Raw genomic sequence first — 22,695 nt, 5'->3', positions numbered from 1 at the left:
TAGCTGCCCTCTGATCCCTTTGACTCTTAAAAAGAGCACTAGAGCGTTTAATTACCAATCCAATGAGCCCCCTTTAAAGTTTGTGTGACCACACTTTCTATAAAAACCCTATATGTCCCCAGGGCACAATATACCAGCCTTGCCCTGAGGGCTGGGGGTATTTGTTATCCTGAAAGACATAATTTCCAGACCTTTCTAATAGGTTTAACAAAATGGCTATATCAAAATTTTGATTGGAAGTGTTTGGGGAAATGATAGGCGTGGAGAGAGACATTTGGCCTCTGATAACTTTCGACCATTAAAAAAGGCACTAGATCTCTCAATTTCCAATCAAATAAGCACTTATTGAAGTTTCTGCGACAAAACTTCTTCTAAAAACGTTATAAGCCCCAAGGGCATAACTTCCGACCCTTGTCATGAGGGCTATGGGGGGTGAAGGTTGACATTCTCAAAACCATAATTTCCAGACCTTTAAACTACTTTGAACAAAATGGCCCTGTCAAAATGTTGATCGGAAATTTTTGGGAAAATGATGGGCGTGGGGGGGGGGAGAGCTTTGCTCCCTCTGATTACTTTCGACTATTAAAAAGGGCAATTGCCCTTTAAATTTCCGATCGAAAGAGCCCCTTCTGAAGTTTTTATGACAACACTTTCCATATGACATTATATGCCCTGGGGCATAACTTTCAACCTTAGCCCAGAGGGCTGTTACGGGTTGTCATACTCAACAACATAATTTCAGTATTATTTTTTTCCGTACTATACTTATCGTAGTAGGACTCTTCCACTACGTCCAACAAAATGGCTATATCAAAATGTTGATCGGAAGCATTTGAGGAAATGATGGTTATGGGGGGGAGGGGACATTCGCCCTCCAATTGCTTTCGACTAATAATAAGGGCACTAGCCCTTTCAATTCCCAATTAAATAAGTACTTCTTGAAGTTTCTACGACAACGCTGGCAAATTCCAGAACATTCAACTATGTTGAACAAAATGTTCAATCTTGATTGGATGTATTTGGTTTTGATGGGATGTATTTGATTGGATCAAATTTTGATTGGATGTATTTGGGAAAATGAAAGGCTTGCGAAGGGCGTTAGTTGCTCTCCAAACACTTTCGACTATTAAATAGGGGACCAGCGCTTTCAATTTCCAATTAAATGAGCCCTTTATGAAGTTTCTACGGCAACGCTTTCCATAAAACCTTAAATGCCCTTAGGGCATAGCATACAACCCTTGCGCTGAGGGCTGGGGGAGGGGGGGGGAGTGTCATCTTAAAAGACATAATGTCCGGACTTTTCAACTACGCTGATCATAATGGCTATCTCAAAAATTTTTTATTCCTTATTTTTGGGGAAATGGTGGGTGTGAGAGGGGTGTTAGATTTCCCCCCATCACTTTTGACTATTAAAAAAGGCATTAGTCCTTCAAATTTTTCAAAGTTAACTATTACAAGGCTCTATAGAAACCTTATATGCCCCTATGGCATTACTTACAAACCTTGCCCTAAGGGGGGTGGGGGGGGGGGGGTTGATCATCCTCAAAGATATAATATCAAGAACTTTAAACAATGTTGAAAAAATAGTTATCTCAAAATTTTAATGGGATGTGTTTGGGGAAATGGTAGCCGTGAGAGGGAGGTTAGCTGCCCTCTAATCAGTTTCGACTAGCCAATTAAAAAAGGCACTAGCCCTTTCAATTTCCAATTGAATGAGCCTTTTTTGAAGTTTCTACGACAATTTTTCCTATAAAAAACCTTATATGCACTGAGGGCATAACTTAAAACCTTAGCACTGAGGGCTCTAGGGGGAGTGTCATCTTCAAAAACCTAATTTCCAGAACTATCATCTACGCTGAACAAAGTGGCTATCTAAAAATTTTTATTGGATGTGTTTGGGGAAATGATGACCTTGAGAGGGGGGCTAGTTGCCCTTCAATCAGTTTTGAATATTAAAAAGGGCACTAGCCCTTTTAATTTCCAATCGAATGAGCCCAGTTTGAAGCCTCAACGAAAACGCTTTCTTTAGAAAAACCTTATATACCCCCAGGACAAAACTTAAAACCCTTACGCTGAGGGATTTAGGTGCTTTTTCATTCTCAAATTCCTAATTTCCAGAACATTCAACTACGTTGAACAAAATGAATATCTCAAAATTTTGATTGGATGTGTTTGGGGAAATGGTGGGCGTAAGAGCCCACGATTTCCAATTTTTTTCCAATCACTCTCCAATCACTTTCAACTATTAAAAAAGGCACTAGCCCTTTCACTTTCCATTCTAATGAGCCCTTTTGAAGTTTCCACGACAACGCTTTCAATAAAAACCTTATAGTCCCCCAGAGCATGACTTACAACCCTTGCCCTGAGGGCTGTGGGGGGGGGAGGGGTTGTCATCCTTAAAGACCTAATTTCCAAAACTTTCAACTACGTTGAATAAAATGGCTATTTGATTTCATATTTTTCCATTATGATTTCCACATTTTCAATATGGAAATCAACTTCGCTGATCAAAATGGCTATCTCAAAATTTTGTTTGGATACGTTGGGGGCAAGCATGGGCGTGGGGGGGGGGCTTGTTGCCCTCTAATCACTTTTGACTATTAAAAAGGGCAATAGTCACTCCAATTTTCAATCGAATGAGCCCTTTTCGAAGTTTCTACGACAGCTCCTTCGATACAAATTGCCCTGGTATGGAAAAAAAATAATATATTGTGCCAACATCGTTCTTTACATAGGCAGCGCGATTGCGCTGCCTGTGATTCGAATGCATCATCTGTCATTGTATCCCAAAACAACTCTAGACATCTAAGTCACATACCTTCTAATTTGTAACCAAATTCTTAGTATGTTTCTTTGTTTCTCTTTTTTGCTTTTGAAACTTCTTTGAAAGTGATTGGAAGAGAGATGACATTTTCTGAAATTCCTTCTTTTAATTTTTCAAAGTCTTTTGAGCAATGCACTAGTAGTGTCGCAAATGTAGTTTGTTCTTTGTGGTTAAGGCAGAGTCAAATCAAAGTCATCCAGTTATCTGTTTAATATCCCAGTTGTTTTTTTTTTAATTGTTTAGGTAAAAATTTAAATCTTCATTTTATTTAATTTGTTGGAGGCTTACCTTATGCATTTAATCTACTATAAACGATCTTTGAGACTCTTGAGAACCTCTCTCGGCAATCCTTTCCATCCTTGCATTCCTCTCCTCTCTATCTGTATTATTCTTTCCTTGTCTGGCTATTCTTTTAGCCTTTTCTTTTCGTTCTCTAGCTAATATATCATTCTCTTCATCCCGGGGAGGCAACCACAGGAGTATTTTCGATTTCGGGGAGGGTGACGTCCAGGTCAATGCTTACTCTGAGGGCTTATATCTGGATAAATGCTTAACCCGAGAAGGGGTGACATCCGAATCAATGTCCATCCAAGGGAGGGAATACTTAGGGACATATTGAGACCCCAGGGAGTGACGTGCAACGTATTGACCCTTACTACCTCAACTCCTATTGTAATCCTTCAAAAAGCGATAGGGAAGGTTGCTTTGAAAATTAATCATAGGACGCGCACTAGCTTCCTAAGTAAAGAACGATGTTGGCGCAATGTATCATTTATTTCTGTCTTTGTATTAGACCAGGGTACTTCGTACTGAAGGAGATGTCGTAGAAACTTCGAAGGCAAGTCTTGGAAATTGGAGGTGCTTATGTCTTTTTTAATAGCCGAGAGTGATTGAAAGGCAACTCACAGCCCTTCCAAAACCACCAATTCCCAATCACATCCAATAAAAATTTTGAGATAGCCATTTTGTTCAACGTATTTTAAAGATCTGGAAATTATGTCTTTGAGGAGGACACTCCCCCCACAGCCCTCAGGTAAAAGGTTGTAACTTTTGCTCTGGGAGCATGTAAGGTTTTTTCTAGAAACCGTTGTCGTAGAAACTTAAGAAAAGGCTCATTCAATTCTAAATTCAAAGGGCTAGTGCCCTTTTTAATAGTATAAAATGATTGGAGGGCAACTAACCCAGAAAGCGCTGTCGTAAAAACTTCAAAAGAGCTCATTCAATTGGAAATTGAAAAGGCTAATGCCCTTTTTAAAAGTCGAAAGGGATTGGAGGGCAACTAACCCCCCCTCTCACGCCAACCATATCGCCAAACACAAGCACTCAATATTTTGGGATATCCATTTTATTAAAAGCAGTTAAAAGTACTGGAAATTAGGTCTTTGAAGATTATAACCCCTAAGAGCCCTCAGAGCAAGGATTGTAAGGTATGCCCTAGGGGCATATAAGGTTTTCAAAGAAAGTGGTGTCGTAGAAACTTCAAAAAGGGCTTATTTGATTGAAAATTACAAGGGCTAGTGCACTTTTTATTGTCGAAAGTGATTGGGGAGCAACTAACCCCCCTCTCACGCCCAACATTTCCCCAAACAAATCCAATCAAAATTTTGAGATAGCCATTTTGTTAGACGTAGTTGAAAGTTCTGGAAATTAGTCTTTGAGAATGACAAAGACCCCACAGCCCTCAGGGCAAAGGTTGACGTTATTCCCTTGGGGCATATAAGATTTTTATAGATAGTGAAACTTCAAAGAGTGCTCATTCGATTGGAAATTGAAAGAGATAGTGCCCTTTTTAATATTATAAAGTGCTTGGAGGGCATCTAACCCAACTCTCAAGCCCTCCATATCCCCAAAACATCCAATCAAAATTCTGATATAGCGATTTTGTTCAACGTAGTTTAAAGTTTTTGGAAATTAGGCCTTTGAGGATGACACCCCCCCCCCCATCCCAATAGGTAAGGATTTTAAGTTATGCCCTGTGGGCATATAAGGTTTTCATTGAAAGTGTTGTCGTAGAAACTTCAAAAAAACTCATTCGATTGGAAATTTAAAGGGCTAGGGCCCTTTTTAATGGTCAAAAGTGATTTGAGGGCAACTTAACCCCTCTCTCACCCACCATTTTCCCAATTACATCCAATCAAAATTTTTAGATAGCCATTTTGTTCAATGTAGTCGATAGGTCGGAAAATTATGTCTTTGAGGATGACAGTCTCCCCACAGCCCAGAGGGTAAGGGTTATAAGTTAAGCCCTGTGGGCATATAAGGTTTTTATAGAAAGCGTTGTCGTAAAAACTTCACAAAGGGCTCATTTAGTTGGAAATTTAAAGGGATAGTACTGTTTTTAAAAGTCTAAAGTGATTGGAGGGCAACTAACCCCCCTCTCACGCCCACCCTTTCCTCAAACCCATCCAGTCAAAATTTTGAAACAGCCATTTTTTTCAACGTAGATGAAAGTTCCGGAAATTGGGTTTTTGACGATGACAACCCCCCCCCCTGCACAGCCCTCAGTGTAAGGATTGTACGTTGCGCCCTGGTGGCATATAAGGATTTTATAGATAGGGTTGTCGTAGTAACTTCATGAGGGCTTATTCAATGGAAATTGAAAGGACTAGTGCCCTTTTTCATAGTAAAAGTGATTGGAGGTCAACTAACCCCACTATCACGGCCACCATTTCCCCAAGCACATCCATTCAAATTTTGAGATAGCCATTATTCAACGTAGTTAAAAGTTCAGAATATTAGGTCTCTGAGGATGACAACCCCACCCCACAGCCCTCAGGGTAAGAGTAGTAAGTTATGCCCTGAGGGCATGTAAGGTTCATTATTGAAAGTGTTGTTTTAGAAACTTCAAAAATGGCTCATTTGATTTGAAACTGAAAGGGTTAGTGCCCTATTTTATGGTCGAAAGTGATTGAAGGGCAACTAACCCCCCTTTCATGCCATCATTCCCCCCCCCATCATTGCCCCAAACGTATCTCATCAAAAGTTTAAGATAGCCATTTTGTTCAACATAGTTTAAAGTTCTGGAAATTAGGTTTTTGAGGATGACAACCCCCCACAACCCTCAGGGAAAGGGTTGTAAGTCATGCCCTGAAGGGCATATAAAGTTTTTATAGAAATTGTTGTCATAGAAACTTCAAAAAGGGCTCATTCGATAAGAAATTTAAAGGGCTAGTGCCCTTTTTAATAGTCGGAAGTGATTGAAAGGCAACTAACTCCCTTTTCATGCCCACCATTTTCCAGTACAAATTCAATCAAAATTTTGAGATAGCCATTTTGTTCAAAATAGTTGAAAGGTCCGGAAATTATGTCTTTGAGAAGGACAAACCCTTCACAGCCCGATGGGCAAAAGTAGTAAGTAATGCCCTGGGGGCATAAAAAGTTTTTATAGAAAGCGTTGTCGTAGAAACTTCAAAAAGGGCTCATTCAATTGGGAATTGAGAGGGCTACTGCCCTTAATAATAGTCAAAAGGAATCGGAGGGCGAATGCCCCCCCACACCTCCATCATTTCCCCAAACACTTCTGATCAACGTTTTGATATAGCCATTTTTTGAACGTAGTTGAAGGGTCCGGAAATTATGTCTTTGAGTGTGACACCCCCCCCCCACCGCCCTCATGGCTAAGGTCGTAAGTTATGCCCTGGGGGCATATTAGGTATTTATAGAAAGTGTTGTCACAAAAACTTCGAAAAGGGCTCATTCGATTGGAAATTGAGAGGGCTATTGTTCCTTTTAACAGTCAAGAGAAATCGGAGGGAGAATCACCCCTCCCCCACTCCCATCACTTCCGCAAACATTTCCGATCAACATTTTGATATGGTCATTTTGTTCAACGTAGTTGAAAGGTCTGGAAATTATGTCTTTGAGGATGACAAACCTCCCCTTATAGCCCTCAGGACAAGGGTAGTTTGTTATGCCCTTTGGACAAATAAGGTTTTTAAAGAGTTTTTGTGAAAAAGCTTCAAAAAGGGCTCATTAGATTGGAGATTGAGAGGACTAGTGCCTTTTGTATTAGTAGAAAGTGATCAGAGGGCAAATGCCACCCCCCCCCCACGCCCATAATTTCCCTAAACACTTTCAATCAAAATTTTGAGATAGCCATTTATTTCAAAGTATTTGAAAGGTCTGGAAATTCTGTCTTGGAGGATAACAAATTTCCCCAGCCCTCAGGGCAAGAGTTGTAAGTTATGCCCTGGGAGCATTTACAGTTTCTTAGAAAGCATGGTCATATAAACTTCTGTGGGTGCTCATTGGATCGGTAGCCAGACGCTCTAGCGTTCTTTTTAAGAGTATAAGTGATTGGAGGGCAGCTAACCCCCCCCCCTCCGCCACACACAGGTCGTCTTTTCCTGAAAGGCATCTCATAGAAATTATGAGAATGCCATTCTATTCAAAATAGTGTAAATATCATATAACAAGGCCTTTGGGTTTTAAATACATCCCAGAGATAAGGGGCAAGGATTGTAAGTTATGCCCAGCGGCTACCTAAGGTTTTTATGGAAGAGATGGTTGTCTAACTTTAGAAGAGGCTCAGTCTTTTTCCTTTAAAAAGACTATGTCAATATAAAACGAACAGAAATTAATTAAAAGAACTTATTACACAAAATAAGTTTAAAAAAAAAGTAAATGACTCCAATAAACCAAAAATGAACTAAAATAGAATCAAATGATCTATCAAGCATACAACTACCACACATTAGTATCAATTAATAAATGAAACCCAAAACAAATAGAAATTAAAATAAATAACAGAGTCAAAATCAAAACGAGCAGAATTTAATATGAGTAGCGTTCTAAACCTCTATGCTTTTCTAAAAGCCGGAATATAATTTGTACTTTACTTAAAAAATTCTTTTAAATGTTTCAATTTTTAGAGCTTTAAAAAACCAAAATTACTTTGGATTTTAAGGAATAAATATCAGCATATGTATATTAAACTGACAATGCACATTTTTCCAGTAAAGTCATTAGAATTTTTTTTCGGTAAAGTACAAATTATATTCTGGCTTTTAGAAAGCACAGGGGTTTTGAACCCTGCTCATATTAATTTCTGCTCGTTGTGTGTTTGACTCTGTTACATATTTTAATTTCTGTTTGTGTCGGGTTTCATTTATTTATTGATACTAATTTGTGGTAGTTGTATGCTTGGTAGATTATTTGATTCAATTTTTGTTGATTTTTGGTTTAATGGAGTTCTTTACTTTTTTTTTGAAAAACTTTTTTTGCGGAAAAAGTGTTTTTAATTAATATTAGAAAAATTCTACTTCTGCCATTGTTACGCTTTCCAGTCAATGCTACGACCCTGAAATTACACCAAAAGCTCTAGTACCTTGTGCCATACTGTGCTTTAGAATATCGTTTTCAGGAAGAATTTATAAAAACCACAAAGATAATAGGACCATATTCTAAATGGACCCTAGAACAGCTGTATGCCATGTTCCACTGCCAAAAAAGAAAGAAAAAAGACAAATCAATGAAGCACAGGAAAAATACGGTTCCCCTTGTTTTTTTTTTTTTTTTAATGGGGAACGGAATACTTCCAGTTAAGGAAACTTGACCAAAATGACTTCATTGATACATTTTCATTTCGATGTGCCTTAATTTTTTTGGTAGGAGTTTCAATCTATGTCTCATACTTTTACTATTAATGTGTTTAATACAAGTTATCTCACATGAAACAGTTTTAAAGATAGTTTTGTCCCCTAAGGCAATTTTTTCAAATTTGTTTTAAATTTTGGGTCTAACTAAATTCCATAGGCGTGCCCTTTACTTATTTTTAGTCATTATTAAAACCAGTAATGATATGATCCCTTTGGAATTAGCCCACTAATTTCACGCTTTTTAATGAACTAGGTACACTTTGAACTTTGCCAAAGGTCCTTCTTGACTTACCACACATCATCATAAACACTTTGACATAGCTTTTAGTGCATGTACAGGTCACTCCATGTTCATTTAATATTTATATCAGTCTTAAATCAAACACAACTGTTTTCAATAGGTACATTGGAAATAACCACATATGATAAGGTTGTTTTATTACAATTGAAAATTCGTTGAACGTCAGTCAATTTTCAATCAAGATGAAAGTGACATGTTTCATTGGAGTTATTTTATTTGTTGCCAACGTATTTGGTAAGGAAACGTCCGATCAAACAGTATTAGGCACTTTAGGATTTCAAAATACCTAGTATTTTTCACCACTGTAGTAGGGAGCTAGATCATGTCATCCATCCTAATCAAACAGAATGTAAGCGCGCGAAGTCGTACCGCTTAGTATGCTCTTACTTCTGAACTGATATCCTGCTGTGTTACTGGTAGTGTTGTTACTTTTTCAGAACTTTTCTGTGAAACTTAGGATCTTCAATGAAATTGATTTCTTTAATGTCCTCCTTTAGAATTATCTTATAAATTAAGGACCCTGTGCTCCCATGTGGCATAAAGAAGAGTCTCAAAGCTTTCTGGTAGGGAGGGTAGGGGGGCAGCTGCCCCCCAAGACCTTCAAATTTACATTAGATATGGCTGAAAAAGCTGATGGTTGGAAAAGCAGTTGATAAAAGGTAGACGGTTGAAAAAACTGGAAATAAACAGAAATTTATTCAAACAAATTTATTCAATTCAAACAAGAAGCAATCATCCATAATGTCTTGGAAAGATTTAGCTGTAATCCAAGAAGATTAATGAAGATTAAGCATATTGATGATTTATAATGTTTGGTGATTATTTATTAATAAGGATTTCATAAGTATGATAGAACTTGCTGGCAATGTAAGGTTTTGTGAAATGCCAATATAACTTCAGCGTCCCCCCTCCCGCCCTTCATCACAGAAGTGGCTGCCCCCTCCCCTAGGCAAGAAGCTACGTACGCCCATGCCGACATAACTTCACCCCTCCATCACACTATCAACTACCCCCCTAGACAATATGCTGCCTACGCCCATGTATCTTTCACCACTGTAGTAGGGAGCTAGATCATGTCATCCATCCTAACCAGACAGAATGTAAGCGCGCGAAGTCGTACCGCTTAGTTTACTCTTACTTCTGAACTGATATCCTGCTGTGTTACTGGTAGTGTTGTTACTTTTTCAGGACTTTTCTGTGAAACTTAGGATCTTCGACGCAATTGATTTCTTTAATATCCTCCTTTAGCATTATCTTATAGCTTAAGGATTCTGTGCTCCCATGTGGTATAAAGAAGAGTCTCAAAGCCTTCTGGTAGTTTACTGGTGCCGGGTTTGGTGTCTTCAGCGTAGAGAAAACTGGTGCCGGGTTTGCCTTTAGAACTAATGGAAAAAATAGAAACACGGAAGAGATGTGAATTCCGATAGAAAAACGGAGAGATTTCAAGCAATTTTGGACTAAACAAAATATGGGATTTCAGGCGTCTTCAGCATAGAGAAAACTGGCGCCGGGTTTGCCTTTAGAACTAATGCAAAAAATAGAAACATGGAAGAGATGTGAATTCCGATAGAAAAACGGAGAGATTTCAAGCAATTTTGGACTGCACCAAGCATGGGATTAAAATTATTTGTGAAAATATCTGGAAATATCCACATCTAAGCGCTAATGTATTACCTGAATAGTGAATATTTCTTAAGACTTCTTTTGACCCTATTCAAGGTCGTCCTGCATGCTGCTTGATCCAGGCTGCATTATATAAAGCAAAAAGTTTACTTTTCATAGAAATCTAAAGCCTATTCAAATCTTTCTTGAAAACCCTTCCAACGGGATTTTTCGGATTTTAAGCGGCTTTTTTTTTCTGATGTTCAGCAAGAAGCTAATTCAGTCCTAAATGCTTCTGTTCCATCGCTCTGAATAAACTCATATTCATATAAACTTATATTCCTCAAAAGAAGCTCCTAAGCCATTTAAATGTTTTGTTAAAGGGTTTTCCTATCCCATTTGCGGGTGTCGTGATTTTTGTTTGGCCCCAGATATCAAACAGCCATGGTAAGAAACTGTAAGTAAGGAGCGACGCTGCTCAATAGTAACTGAAACTCTAAAATACCGAATTTTGATACTAATAGATATATCAATAGAATCGCCTTATTATGCTGATTCCAAATATACAAGTTTCATTAAGTTTAGTGTTACTCATCAAGGCTATGAACCTGAGAGAATTTACCTGGTTTCCGAAAGACGGGGGAGCACCCCTTAAAACTCAATGAATCTTAATGAAAATCACACCTTCATATTCAGCGTATCAGAAAACTCTGCTTTAGAGGCTCCAAGCTCCTATCTGCGAAAAAGCGGAACCTCGTATTTTTTGTTATAAGAATGATCACAGTAGCCTACGTATTTATTAATTTTTTTTTCCAGATGTGATTGTATCGACCCAGTAGTCCTAGAATATCGGGAAAGGGCTCATTCAAACTTAAATTGAAATTATAGTGCTCTTTTTAAGTGACCAAGAAGATTGTAGGGCAACTAGGTCCCCTCCCATGCCTCTTTTTCCTAAAATCGTCCGATCAAAATTTTGAGATAGCCATTTTTTTCAACATCGCTGAAAGACCGAAACACTACGTCTTCGGAGATAACATGGTCTCCAACAATCCCTGGAGAAAGGTCTAAGTTATTAAATTTGCCCATTATTTACGTATAGTATTTGTAAATGGAAGCATGCATACGTTTTTCGGATGGGGGGGGGGATTTTCTGCTGGGGAGATTTTTCCACGGAGAGGAAATTTTCTGCGGGGATGAACTTTTCAGGGGAAATTTTTAACTGGAAGAATTTGCCAGAATTCCTCTACGAAATTATTTTTATATGTCTGGCTTTCTCTTTGCCGACCCAATTTTACGCGTGGAGATGTCAAGGGTAATTATCCAGGGTAAATTTTCACTCGGATTCAATTGTCTAAAGGATATTTTCATGGGGAGGAAGGACTTTTCCGTGAAGGAGGAGCCAGATTTCCTAGCATTATTTAAAAAATGATTAGAAATTAAAAAAAACAAGTTTTATTAACTGACAGTAAAGAGCAACATTAAAAACTAAACCGAACCGAAATTATTACGCATATGAGAGATGTTGCCCCTTCCTCTACACCTCGCTCTTTACGCTAAAGTTTAAATTTTGTCCCAATTCTTTAAGAATGACTGCAGAATAATAAGGGTCGCTTAAATTGAACGATAAGGAGCTTTTAAGAAGTACTAAAAAAGTTTAGCGTGAAAACCGAAGTGTTGAGAAAGAGGAAACACCCCTCCTATACGTAATAATTTCTTTCTGTTTTAAGTTTTAATGTTGCTTCTTACTTTCAGTTGAAAAAACTTAATTTTTTATTTCATTAATTTAAAAAAATTCCACAAAACAAGTTTTTCAAAAGAAAAGTAAAGAGCTTCAATAAGCCAAAAATGAGCAGAAATAAAGTCAAATAATTTTCCAAGCGCAAAACTACCACAAATAACTATCAATAAATAAATGAAATTCAAAACGAACCGAAATTACAATTAACAGCCGAGTCAAACTCAAAATGATCAAAAATTGACATGAGCAGGGCTGATAACCCCCATGCCTTCTTAAGATCAGAATATAATTTGCAAGATCAGAATATATTTATTTTTTTTCAATAAATATAATTTTTCTATTGAAAAAAAAGAGCGTGGATTATCAGTTTAGATTACATAGACTGATATTTATTCCTTAAAGTTTTGTAATTTTTTATTTATTAAAGTAAAAAATTAAAAATAAAAGATCTAAAGCCGAACTCGCCAGCCATGACAGAAAACACAAAAAATATAAATAAGCCAAACGGGTCTATGGCCACTAAATGAAAACGAAGAAAAAAAAACAAATATTTGGTCCGTATCTAGCAAGGCGTCTTCAGCGTAGAGAAAAAAGAATAAACTAAAACTAAAAAATATGCATAAAACTAAAATAGACTCACCTAAATGTCAATGGTAAATGTTAAGCATTTTAATGTTAAGCTTGTAAATGTTCATCAATTTTATATTATATTTTTAGATGAGTCTATTTTAGTTTTACATATATTTTTTAGTTCTATTTTTTTTTTCTCTATGCTGAAGACGCCTTGTTAGATACGGGCGAAATATTCGTTTTTGTTTTTTTTTCGTTTTCATTTTTGGGCCATAGACCAGTTTGTCGTATTTATATTTTTTGTGTTTTCAAAATTAAAAACATTTAAAACGTATTTTGTTTCGTGTGTGTTTTGATTTAGTTCCATATTGTTTCTATTTATCCCAAATTTTTGCCAAGAAGTAGGCGCAATAGCAATTGTAGTAGTAGAAGTAGTAGTAGTAGAAGTAAATGTACTCCAAAGTAGTTGCAATAGAAGCAGTAGTAGTTGCAGTAGTAGTAGTAGTAGTAGTAATAAATGTAGCAGTAACAGTAGTATTAGCAGTAGTGTGGACATATTGCCTTTTGGTCAGATGATCTTCCCTTTGAAGGATTCTCTGAAAGTTCCAACTCAATACCCAAATCAATTCTTGAAATACACTTTTTTGACAATGTGCATGCACATAGCGTCTCTTGATTTAGTTTGAATTTCCCCTCAATATTGCAAATAGTGTGGTAGTAGTAGTGGTGGTAATTGTAGTACAATTGGTAGCATGCAAATATTGCCTTTTTGATCATCTCCCTTATAATTTCCTAAATTTTCCAAATTAATATACTCAGTTATTCCTGAGTTACACCCTTTTGACATTCTGTACACACATAACGTCTTTTCATTTAGTTTAACACTTCCCTGCACATTCTCTGAAAAGATGACCTGAATGCCCTTTTTCTTCTTGCAAAGTCAACTTCAAGCAAGCATACCTTTCTTAATAACATACGCTTTATGTAAACAGTGAACGAATTGCCCAACTTACAACCCTTGTCCTGAGGCTTGTGGGGAGGTTGACATTCCCTAAGACATAATTACTGCACCTTTCAACGATGCTGAAAAAATCAGCTCTCTTAAAATTTTAATTGGATGTATTTTGGGGAATGATAGGCTTAGGGGGGGGGGGGGCTAATTGCCCTTAATTCACTTTGAATTCTTAAAAGGGGCACTACAACTTTTAACTTCCAATAAAACGAGCTCCATCCGCCAAAGTTTATGCAACCTTACGTTCCATAAGAACTTTATACGCCCCGGAGCATAACTTACAACCCTCGTCCTTGAGCTCACAGGGTTCTGTCCACTCTATAGACATTGTTATATGAATTTTGGAATATAAGTAACGAAATGGCTATCTCATAATTTCAATTGAATGCGTTTTGGGAAAAGAGGATGTCGGAGAGGGGGAGAGGGCTAATTGCTCTCCATCACTTTTGACTCTTAAAAGTAAACTACAACTATACATTTACAATCAAATGAGCCGCTTCTAAAGTTCACATGACCAACCCTTCCATAAGAACCTTATATGACACTGGGGCATAGCTTACGACGCTTACCCCCAGACTCCGGGAGACTCTGTCAACTCCAAATGCCTTGTTATATGGAATTTTACTATTTTTGAACAAATGACTATCTGAAAATTTCCATCGGATGCATTTGGGGAAAATGCAACTTGGGGGTGGCTACCCTCTTATGTCTTTGACTCTTAAAATATGCACTGACTCTTCTGATTTCCAATCCAATGAGCCCCCTACAAAGTTTATACGACCACCCTTTCTGTAAAGCTCTTATATGCCCTCGGGGCATAACATAACCCTTTCACTAAGGGCTATGGGTGGGAGGGGAATGTCATTGTTAAAGACATAATTTCCAGATCCTTCATTTACGCTGAACAAAAAGGCTATCTCAAAATTTTTATTGGATGTGTTTTGAGAAATGATGGCCGTGCGGGGGGGGGGGTCCCTTTAATCACTTTTGACTAATAAAAGGGCAATCGAATGAGCCCGTTTTGAAGGTTGTGAAAAATTATCAAAATTTCAAAATTTACAGTGGATACATTCAGGGAAAATACGACGTGGGGGGGGGGGGGGGTTGTGCCCTCTTATCACACTGACTCTTCAAAATAGCACTAGAACCTCTGATTTCCAGTCCAATAGCCCCATGCCGAAGTTTTTACGACCACACTGTCCATAAAAACCTCATATGCCCTCAATGCATAACTTACGATAAATAAAAATTCAAATAGGGATAAAATCCTTAGACACTGATGATGATAACAGTGATAGAAATTCACAAAAATACCAGATATTTCGGTAACACATGCAGTGACTGTCATCAGTAGTAATTTGCACGTTTTTTGTGAGTGTTTATATATTTATAAACAATTTTGGTCAAATCATCCCCATAAATATGACGTAGATAATTTCGGAGACCACGCTGTCTTTCCATGACAATAAATAAAAGTTCAAATAGGAATAAAATCTATTTGATTTTAAATAAGATGAATTTTGAAATCAGATTTTATCCCTATTTGAACTTTTATTTATCATCATGGAAAGGCAGTGTGGTCTCCGAAATTATCTAGGGAATAACTTACAACCCTTGCGCTGAGGGCTGGGGGATTGTCATCCTCAAAGACATAATTTCCAGACATATCAACTATGCTGAAAAAATGACTATCTCAAAATAGTAGAAAGGGGTCAGGAGGTACAGAACGAACACCGTGCTGCCATCTACAATTTAGTCTAACGCTGACGGGCTATAATTTATTCAAGGATTATCGATCGAGTCTAATGGGGGTCAATGTCAATCGATCTGTTGTTGTTGTTTGGCCACGTGTAATGGCATGAGGGGTGATTTACATAATCGATGGGGGAATTATTGATTTACGAAGGGGGAATTAAGAAACATTAAGGCTTCTTTAATCTTAGGTCTGAGGGATAAACGTTCATTAGATCAGAGAGAAAAATTAATATACTATTTTTAAATAGGGCTTCACGAAGGGGGAATTAAGAAACATTAAGGCTTCTTTAATCTTAGGTCTGAGGGATAAACGTTCTTAAGGTCAGAGAGAAAAATTAATATACTATTTTTAAATAGGGCTTCACGAAGGGGGAATTAAGAAACATTAAGGCTTCTTTAATCTTAGGTCTGAGGGATAAACGTTCTTTAGGTCAGAGAGAAAAATTAATATTCTATTTTTAAATAGGGCTTCATTGATCTTTAGTGTCATGAATTATAAATGACATCACTTGTTATCTTGGAATTATGTGGGAGTCTAAAGAGATAGAAATTCTATTTTTAAATACGGCTTCACGGAGCTTTAAGTCGGAGAGATAAATTGATATTCTAACGAAACCATAATAGTTTAGCTAGGAAAATTTATGAGATGAAGAGATCAACGTACGAAAGGGTTTCCTTGAAATTTGAAATGTGAAAGCACTGAGATGCCAAACAAAAGGAACACGATGAAATTACTTTTAGGGATTATTTGGGCGAAACGGTTTTAGACAGCTTATGGAATTATTTCGGCGAAACCGTTAGAGACGTTGATTTAAAAGATGATTTAAAAGATGATTTTTGAGTGTGGTCGTTATAATACACAAGTTCCATTGAACAGTGTTGTGAGGTCCCCTACCCCAACCCCAAAGGGTTCCAATCCCCCACCCCAACCCCGAAGGAAGTCCCCGGTACTCAAAGGTTCCCAGGGCTCCCACCCGGCCCCCAGACCCTCAAAGGCCCACCCCAGGCCCCCCAAAGGCACATCGAGCTCCCAAAAGACCACCGGGGTCTCAAATGCCTTCACCCGGTCACCAAATGTCCCCCAGGCTCTCAACCGGCCTCCAGGACCCCCAAAGGCCCTCCACCGGCCCCCAAAGGTCCTCCAGGCTCCCAAAGGGCCCCCCACCCTCCCCTCCCTCTCCCTCTCCTCCCCACTCCTCACCGTCACCTCCCCCTCCCCCTCCCCTTCTCCCCTCCCCTCCCTTTCTCCCCTCCCCTCCCCTCCCCCTATCCCATTTTTTTAATATTTTTTGTGCATTGAGACACAGAAGGGACACCCTCCCCCAAGGGTCCCCCAAACACCCTCCCCGGGCCCCCCAAAGAGTCCCCTCTCCATTTTTTTAATACTTTGTTATGGCTTTATTTTATCTTTTCTGAACAAGTTCCATTCATAATGTCATTCCTAAACCCATTTTCCAAACTCAAAGAGTCCCCATCCCCAATTTGTAAATACTTTCTTGAATTTTTTAATATGGTATTTTTTAACTTTTTACGTTCCGACCTTTCTCAAAGAGTCAAATTTAAAGTTCTATTCCACATATTTTCCCGGAACAAGAAAAGTCCCAAGACATAAAAAATTTAAAGTTCACTTCTAAATTTTTCCGTAGAAGATAGGAAAAGTTATACTATGATTGTGATTATTTTCTATGAAGATAAAAAATTTCACTTTAATTCTTAATTTTCTTAAATTCAGTTCTGACCATTCTCAAAGAGATAAAAAGATTTAAAGTTCTGTTCCAAATATTTCCCCGGAAGAAGAAAAGTTCGACTTCGATTCTGAATTTTCTCAATGAAAATGAAATAAGTTATTGATCATTTCTATTTTCCCAAAATAATATAAAATTTTCCACTTCAATTCAGATTTTTCTCAAACAGATGAAAAAATTTAAAATACTGTTCTAAATTTTTCAGAGAAGATAGAAAAGTTATTGTTCTCTTCTGAATTTTATCAAAGAACATAATTCATTTCTAATTTCTCCAGAGAAAATAAAAAGCTTCCACTTCAGTTTTAAGTTCACCAAGACATAAAAAATTTAAAGTTCTGTTCTAAATTTTTCTGTTCAAGTTCTCTTCTGAATTTTCTCAATGAAAAAGAAATTAGACATTGATCATTTCTATTTTTCCAAATAATATAAAAATTTTCCTCTTTAGTTCAGATCTGGCTCGAAGAGATGAAAAATTTAAAATACTGTTCCAAATTTTTCACAGAAGATAAAAAAGTTCAAGTTCTCTTCTGAATTTTACTAAATAACACACGTAAATTGTAATTTCACCAAATAATATAATAAGATTCCACTTCAGTTCCTTATTACACAAAGACAAAGAAATTTAAAGTTCAATTCCAAATTTTATGGAGGGAGAAGGCAATAGTAATAGCATACTTGTGAATATTTTCATGGAAGATAAAAAGTTCTAGTTCAATTTAAAATTTTCTCAACGAAGTGAAAAAAAGTTCAAGTTCTCTTCTGAAGTTTACCAAAGAACACACTTCAATTCTAATTTCTCCAGACAAAACAAAAATCTTCCACTTCAGTTCTTTATTTCACAAAGACATAAAGAAATTTAAAGTTCAATTCTAATTTTTCGGTGGAAGATAGAAAAAGTAATACCATACTTGTCAATATTTTCACGGAAGATAAAAAGTTCTAGTTCAATTTTAAATTTTCTCAACGAAGTCAAGGAAAGTTCAAGTTCCCTTCTGAACTTTACCAAAGAACACACTTCAATTCTAATTTCTACAGAGTAAAACAAAAATCTTCCACTTCAGTTATTTATTTCAAAAAGACATAAATAAATTTAAAGTTAAATTCTAAATTTTTCCGTGGAAGATAGAAAAAGTAATACAATACTTGTGAATATTTTCAAGGAGGAAAAAAAGTTCTAGCTCAATTTAAAATTTTCTCAACGAAGTGAAGAAGAATTCAATTTCTCTTCTGAATTTTACCAAAGAACACAATTCATTTCTAATTTCACCAGAGAAAATAAAAATATTCCATTTCAGTTTTTTATTTTACAAAGACATAAAGAAATTTAAAGTTCAATTCTAAATTTTTCGGTGGAAGATAGAAAAAGTAATACGATACTTGTGATTATTTTCATGGAAGATAAAAAGTTCTAGTTCAATTTAAAATTTTCTCAACAAAGTGAAGGAAAGTTCAAGTTCTCTTCTGAATTTTCTCAATGAAAAAGAAATTAGTCATTGATCATTTCTATTTTTCAAAATAATATAAAAATTTTCCACTTTAGTTCAGATCTGGCTCAAAGAGATGAAAAATTTAAAATACTGTTCCAAATTTTTCACTGAAGATAAAAAAGTTCAAGTTTTCTTCGGAATTTTACCAAAGAACACAATTCAATTCTAATTTCTCCAGAGAAAATAAAAATTTTCCACTTCAGTTCTTTATTCCACAAAGACAGTGAAAATTAAAGTTCAATTCTAAATTTTTCGATGGAAGATAGAAAAAGTAATGCCATACTTGTGAATATTTTCCCCGGAAGATAAAAAGTTCTAGTTCAATTTAAAATTTTCTCACTAAAGTGAAGAAAAATTCAAGTTCTCTTCTGAATTTTACCAAAGAACACATTTCAATTCTAATTTCTCCAGAGAAGACAAAAATCTTCCACTTCAGTTCTTTATTTCACAAAGACAATAAAGAAATTTAATGTTCAATTCTAATTTTTCGGTGGAAGATAGAAAAAGTAATACCATACTTGTGAATATTTTCACGGAAGATAAAAATTTCTAGTTCAATTTAAAATTTTCTCAACGAAGTCAAGGAAAGTTCAAGTTCTCTTCTGAAATTCACCAAAGAACACACTTCAATTCTAATTTCTCCAGAGAAAACAAAAATCTTCCACTTCAGTTCTTTATTTCACAAAGACATAAAGAAATTTGAAGTTCATTTTTAAATTTTTCGGTGGGAGATAGAAAAATTAATACCATACTTGTGAGACTAAAAATGAAGATATTTATGCAGAGTTTCAACTAGCTATGGCTAAGTTTGCTAAAGACAAGCTATTTTCTTGCGAAAACACACAAACTCAGAAAAAATGTTCAATGTTCCTTTAGTACCTACGCAATTAGACTAAAAATGAAGATATTTATGCAGCGTTTCAACTAGCTATGGCTAAGTTTGCTAAAGACAAGCTATTTTCTTGCTAAAACACACAAAATCAGGAAGAATTTTCAATGTTCCTTTAGTATCCACACACTTAGGCTGAACTGAAGATATTTATGCAGAGTTTCAACTTCCTATGGTTTAGTTTTCTAAAGAAAAGCTATTTTCGTGCGAAAACAAACAAAATCAGAAAAAATGTTCAATGTTCCATTAGTACCTACTCAATAAGGATTAAATTAAGATAAATAGGCAGATTATCAACTATCTCTTTAAAAGTTTGATATATAAAAGCAATTTTATTGGGTAAAAACAAACAAAATCAGAAAAAATGATCAATGTTCCTTTAGTACCAACGCAATTAGGCTAAAAATGAAGATATTTATGCAGAGTTTCAACTAACTATGGCTAAGTTTGCTAAAGACAAGCTATTTTCTTGCGAAAACACAAACAAAATCAGAAAAATTGTTCAATGTTTCTTTAGTACCTACGCAATTAGGCTAAAAATGAATATATTTATGCAGAGTTTCAACTATCTATGGCTAAGTTTGCTAAAGACAAGCTAATTTCTTGCGAAAACAAAAAAAATCATAAAAAATGTTCAATGTTCCTTTAGTACCTACGCAATTAGGCTAAAAATGAATATATTTATGCACTTTTTCAACTAGCTATGGCTAAGTTTGCTAAAGACAAGCTATTTTCTTGCGAAAACACACAAAATCAGAAAAAATGTTCAATGTTCCTTTAGTACCTACGCAATTAGGCTAAAATGAAGATATTTATGAAGAGTTTCAACTAACTATGGATAAGTTTGCTAAAGACAATCTATTTTCTTGCGAAAACACAAACAAAATCAGAAAAAATGTTCAATGTACCTTTAGTACCTACGCAATTAGGCTAAAAATGAAGATATTTATGCAGAGTTTCAACTAGCTATGACTAAGTTTGCTAAAGACAAGCTATTTTCTTGCGAAAACACACAAAATCAGAAAAAATGTTCAATGTTCCTTTACTACCTACGCAATTAGGATAAAAATGAAGATATTTATGCACTGCTTCAACTAGATATGACTAAGTTTGCTAAAGACAAGCTGTGTTCTTGCGAAAAAACACAAAATTAGAAAAAATGTTCAATATTCCTTTAGTACCTACGCAATTAGGCTTAAATGAAGATATTTATTCAGAGTTTCAACTAGCTATGGCTAAGTTTGCTAAAGACAAGCTATTTTCTTGCGAAAACACACACACTCAGAAAAAATGTTCAATGTTCCTTTAGTACCTACGCAATTAGGCTGAAATGAAGATATTTATGCAGAGTTTCAAGTAACTATTGCTAAGTTTGCTAAAGACAAGCCATTTTCTTGCGAAAACACAAACAAACACAGAAAAAATGTTCAATGTACCTTTAGTACCTACGCAATTAGGATAAAAATAAAGATATTTATGCACTGTTTCAACTAGCTATGGCTAAGTTTGCTAAAGACAAGCTATTTTCTTGCGAAAACACACAAAATCAGAAAAAATATTGTTAGGTTAGGTTAAGTTAGATTAGGTTAGGTTAGCCTACGTACGCGCTCAGTTTGGTTAGGTTTTGTTAGATTAAGTTTGGTTAGGTTATGTTAGGTTTTGTTATATTTAGTTAGGTTAGGTTATGTTTGGTTAGGCGAGGTTAGCCTAAGTCCGTACGCGTCCTTAGGCTAACTCTGAGAAGTTAATCTAATCTTGTACGGTGAGTATGTTTAGGTTAGGTTAGACTAGATTATGTTAGGTTAGATTAGGTTAGGTTAGGTTAACCTACGTAAGCTTAGCTTAGGTTAGCTTAGGTTACGTGAGAGAGATGCAAAAAGTTAGGAGTATGATTAGGTTAGGTTAGGTTAGATTAAGTTAGGTTAGGTTTAGTTAGGTTAGGCTAGGTTAGCCTACGTACGCGCGCGTACGTAGGCTAACCTAGCCTAACCTAACTTAACCTAACCTAACCTAATCTAACCTAACCTAACCTAATCATACACCTAACTTTTTGCATGTCTCTCACCTAACCTAAGCTAACCTAAGCTAAGCGTACGTAGGTTAACCTAACCTAACCTAATCTAACCTAATCTTAGTCTAACCTAACCTAACCATACTCGCCGGAAAAGCTTAGCTAACTTATCATAGTTAGCCTACGTACGCGCGCGTACGTAGGCAAACCTAGCCAAACCTAACTTAACCTAACCTAACTTAATCTAACCAAACCAAACTTAACCTAACCTAACTTAATACAACCTAACCTAACCAAAATGCGCGCGTACGTAGGCTAACCTAACCTAATCTAACTTAACCTAACCTAACAATATTTTTTCTGATTTTGTGTGTTTTCGCAAGAAAATAGCTTGTCTTTAGCAAACTTAGCCATAGCTAGTTGAAACAGTGCATAAATATCTTAATTTTTATCATAATTGCTTAGGTACTAATTGTACATTTAAAATTTTTTATGTTTTTGTTTGTTTTTTCGCAAGAAAATGGCTTGTCTTTAGCAATCTTAGCAATATTTACTTGAAACTCTGCATAAATATCTTCATTTAAGACTAATTGAGTATTTACTAAAGGAACATTGAACATTTTGTCTGAGTGTGTGTGTTTTCGCAAGAAAATAGCTTGTCTTTAGCAAACTTAGCCATAGTTAGTTGAAACTCTGCATAAATATCTTCATTTCAGCCTAATTGCGTAGGTACTAAAGGAATATTGAACATTTTTTCTGATTTTGTGTGTTTTCGCAAGAAAACAGCTTGTCTTTAGCAAACTTAGCCATATCTAGTTGAAACAGTGCATAAATATAGCCTACGTACGCGCGCGTACGTAGGCTAACTATGATAAGTTAAGCTAAGCTTTTCCGGCGAGTATGGTTAGGTTAGGTTAGACTAGATTAAGTTAGGTTAGATTAGGTTAGGTTAGGTTAACCTACGTACGCTTAGCTTAGGTTAGCTTAGGTTAGGTGAGAGACATGCAAAAAGTTAGCTGTATGATTAGGTTAGGTTAGGTTAGATTAAGTTAGGTTAGGTTAAGTTAGGTTAGGCTAGGTTAGCCTACGTACGCGCGCGTACGTAGGCTAACCTAGCCTAACCTAACCTAACCTAACCTAATCTAACCTAACCTAACCTAATCG

The 22,695-nt window shown here is 36.2% G+C and overlaps 1 protein-coding gene across 2 annotated transcripts in view; it reads left to right on the top strand.

Annotated features, from left to right (window-relative positions):
• Nucleotides 1-22,695, top strand: part of LOC148945587 (sphingomyelin phosphodiesterase-like) — a 262,974-nt gene that overhangs the window by 1,519 nt on the left and 238,760 nt on the right. Inside the window, exon 1 of one of the 2 annotated variants that reach the window (XM_089098599.1) lies at nucleotides 8,865-8,956. The exons of the other annotated variant lie outside the window; for it this stretch is intronic. Within the exon in view, the coding sequence (XP_088954725.1) occupies nucleotides 8,905-8,956 (52 nt within the window). The 5' untranslated portion in view covers nucleotides 8,865-8,904. Of the gene's footprint in view, nucleotides 1-8,864; nucleotides 8,957-22,695 lie in introns of those variants that run through there. 2 annotated transcript variants of the gene reach the window in all.

This window comes from Artemia sp. Qi Xiang Cuo, chromosome 13, assembly GCF_049724085.1.
Source record: "Artemia sp. Qi Xiang Cuo chromosome 13, ASM4972408v1, whole genome shotgun sequence".
In the NCBI taxonomy this organism is placed as follows: Eukaryota; Metazoa; Arthropoda; class Branchiopoda; order Anostraca; family Artemiidae; genus Artemia; species Artemia sp. Qi Xiang Cuo.
The sequence above is the reverse complement of the archived record's forward strand: the minus strand, read 5'-3'. Positions and strand labels throughout refer to the sequence as shown.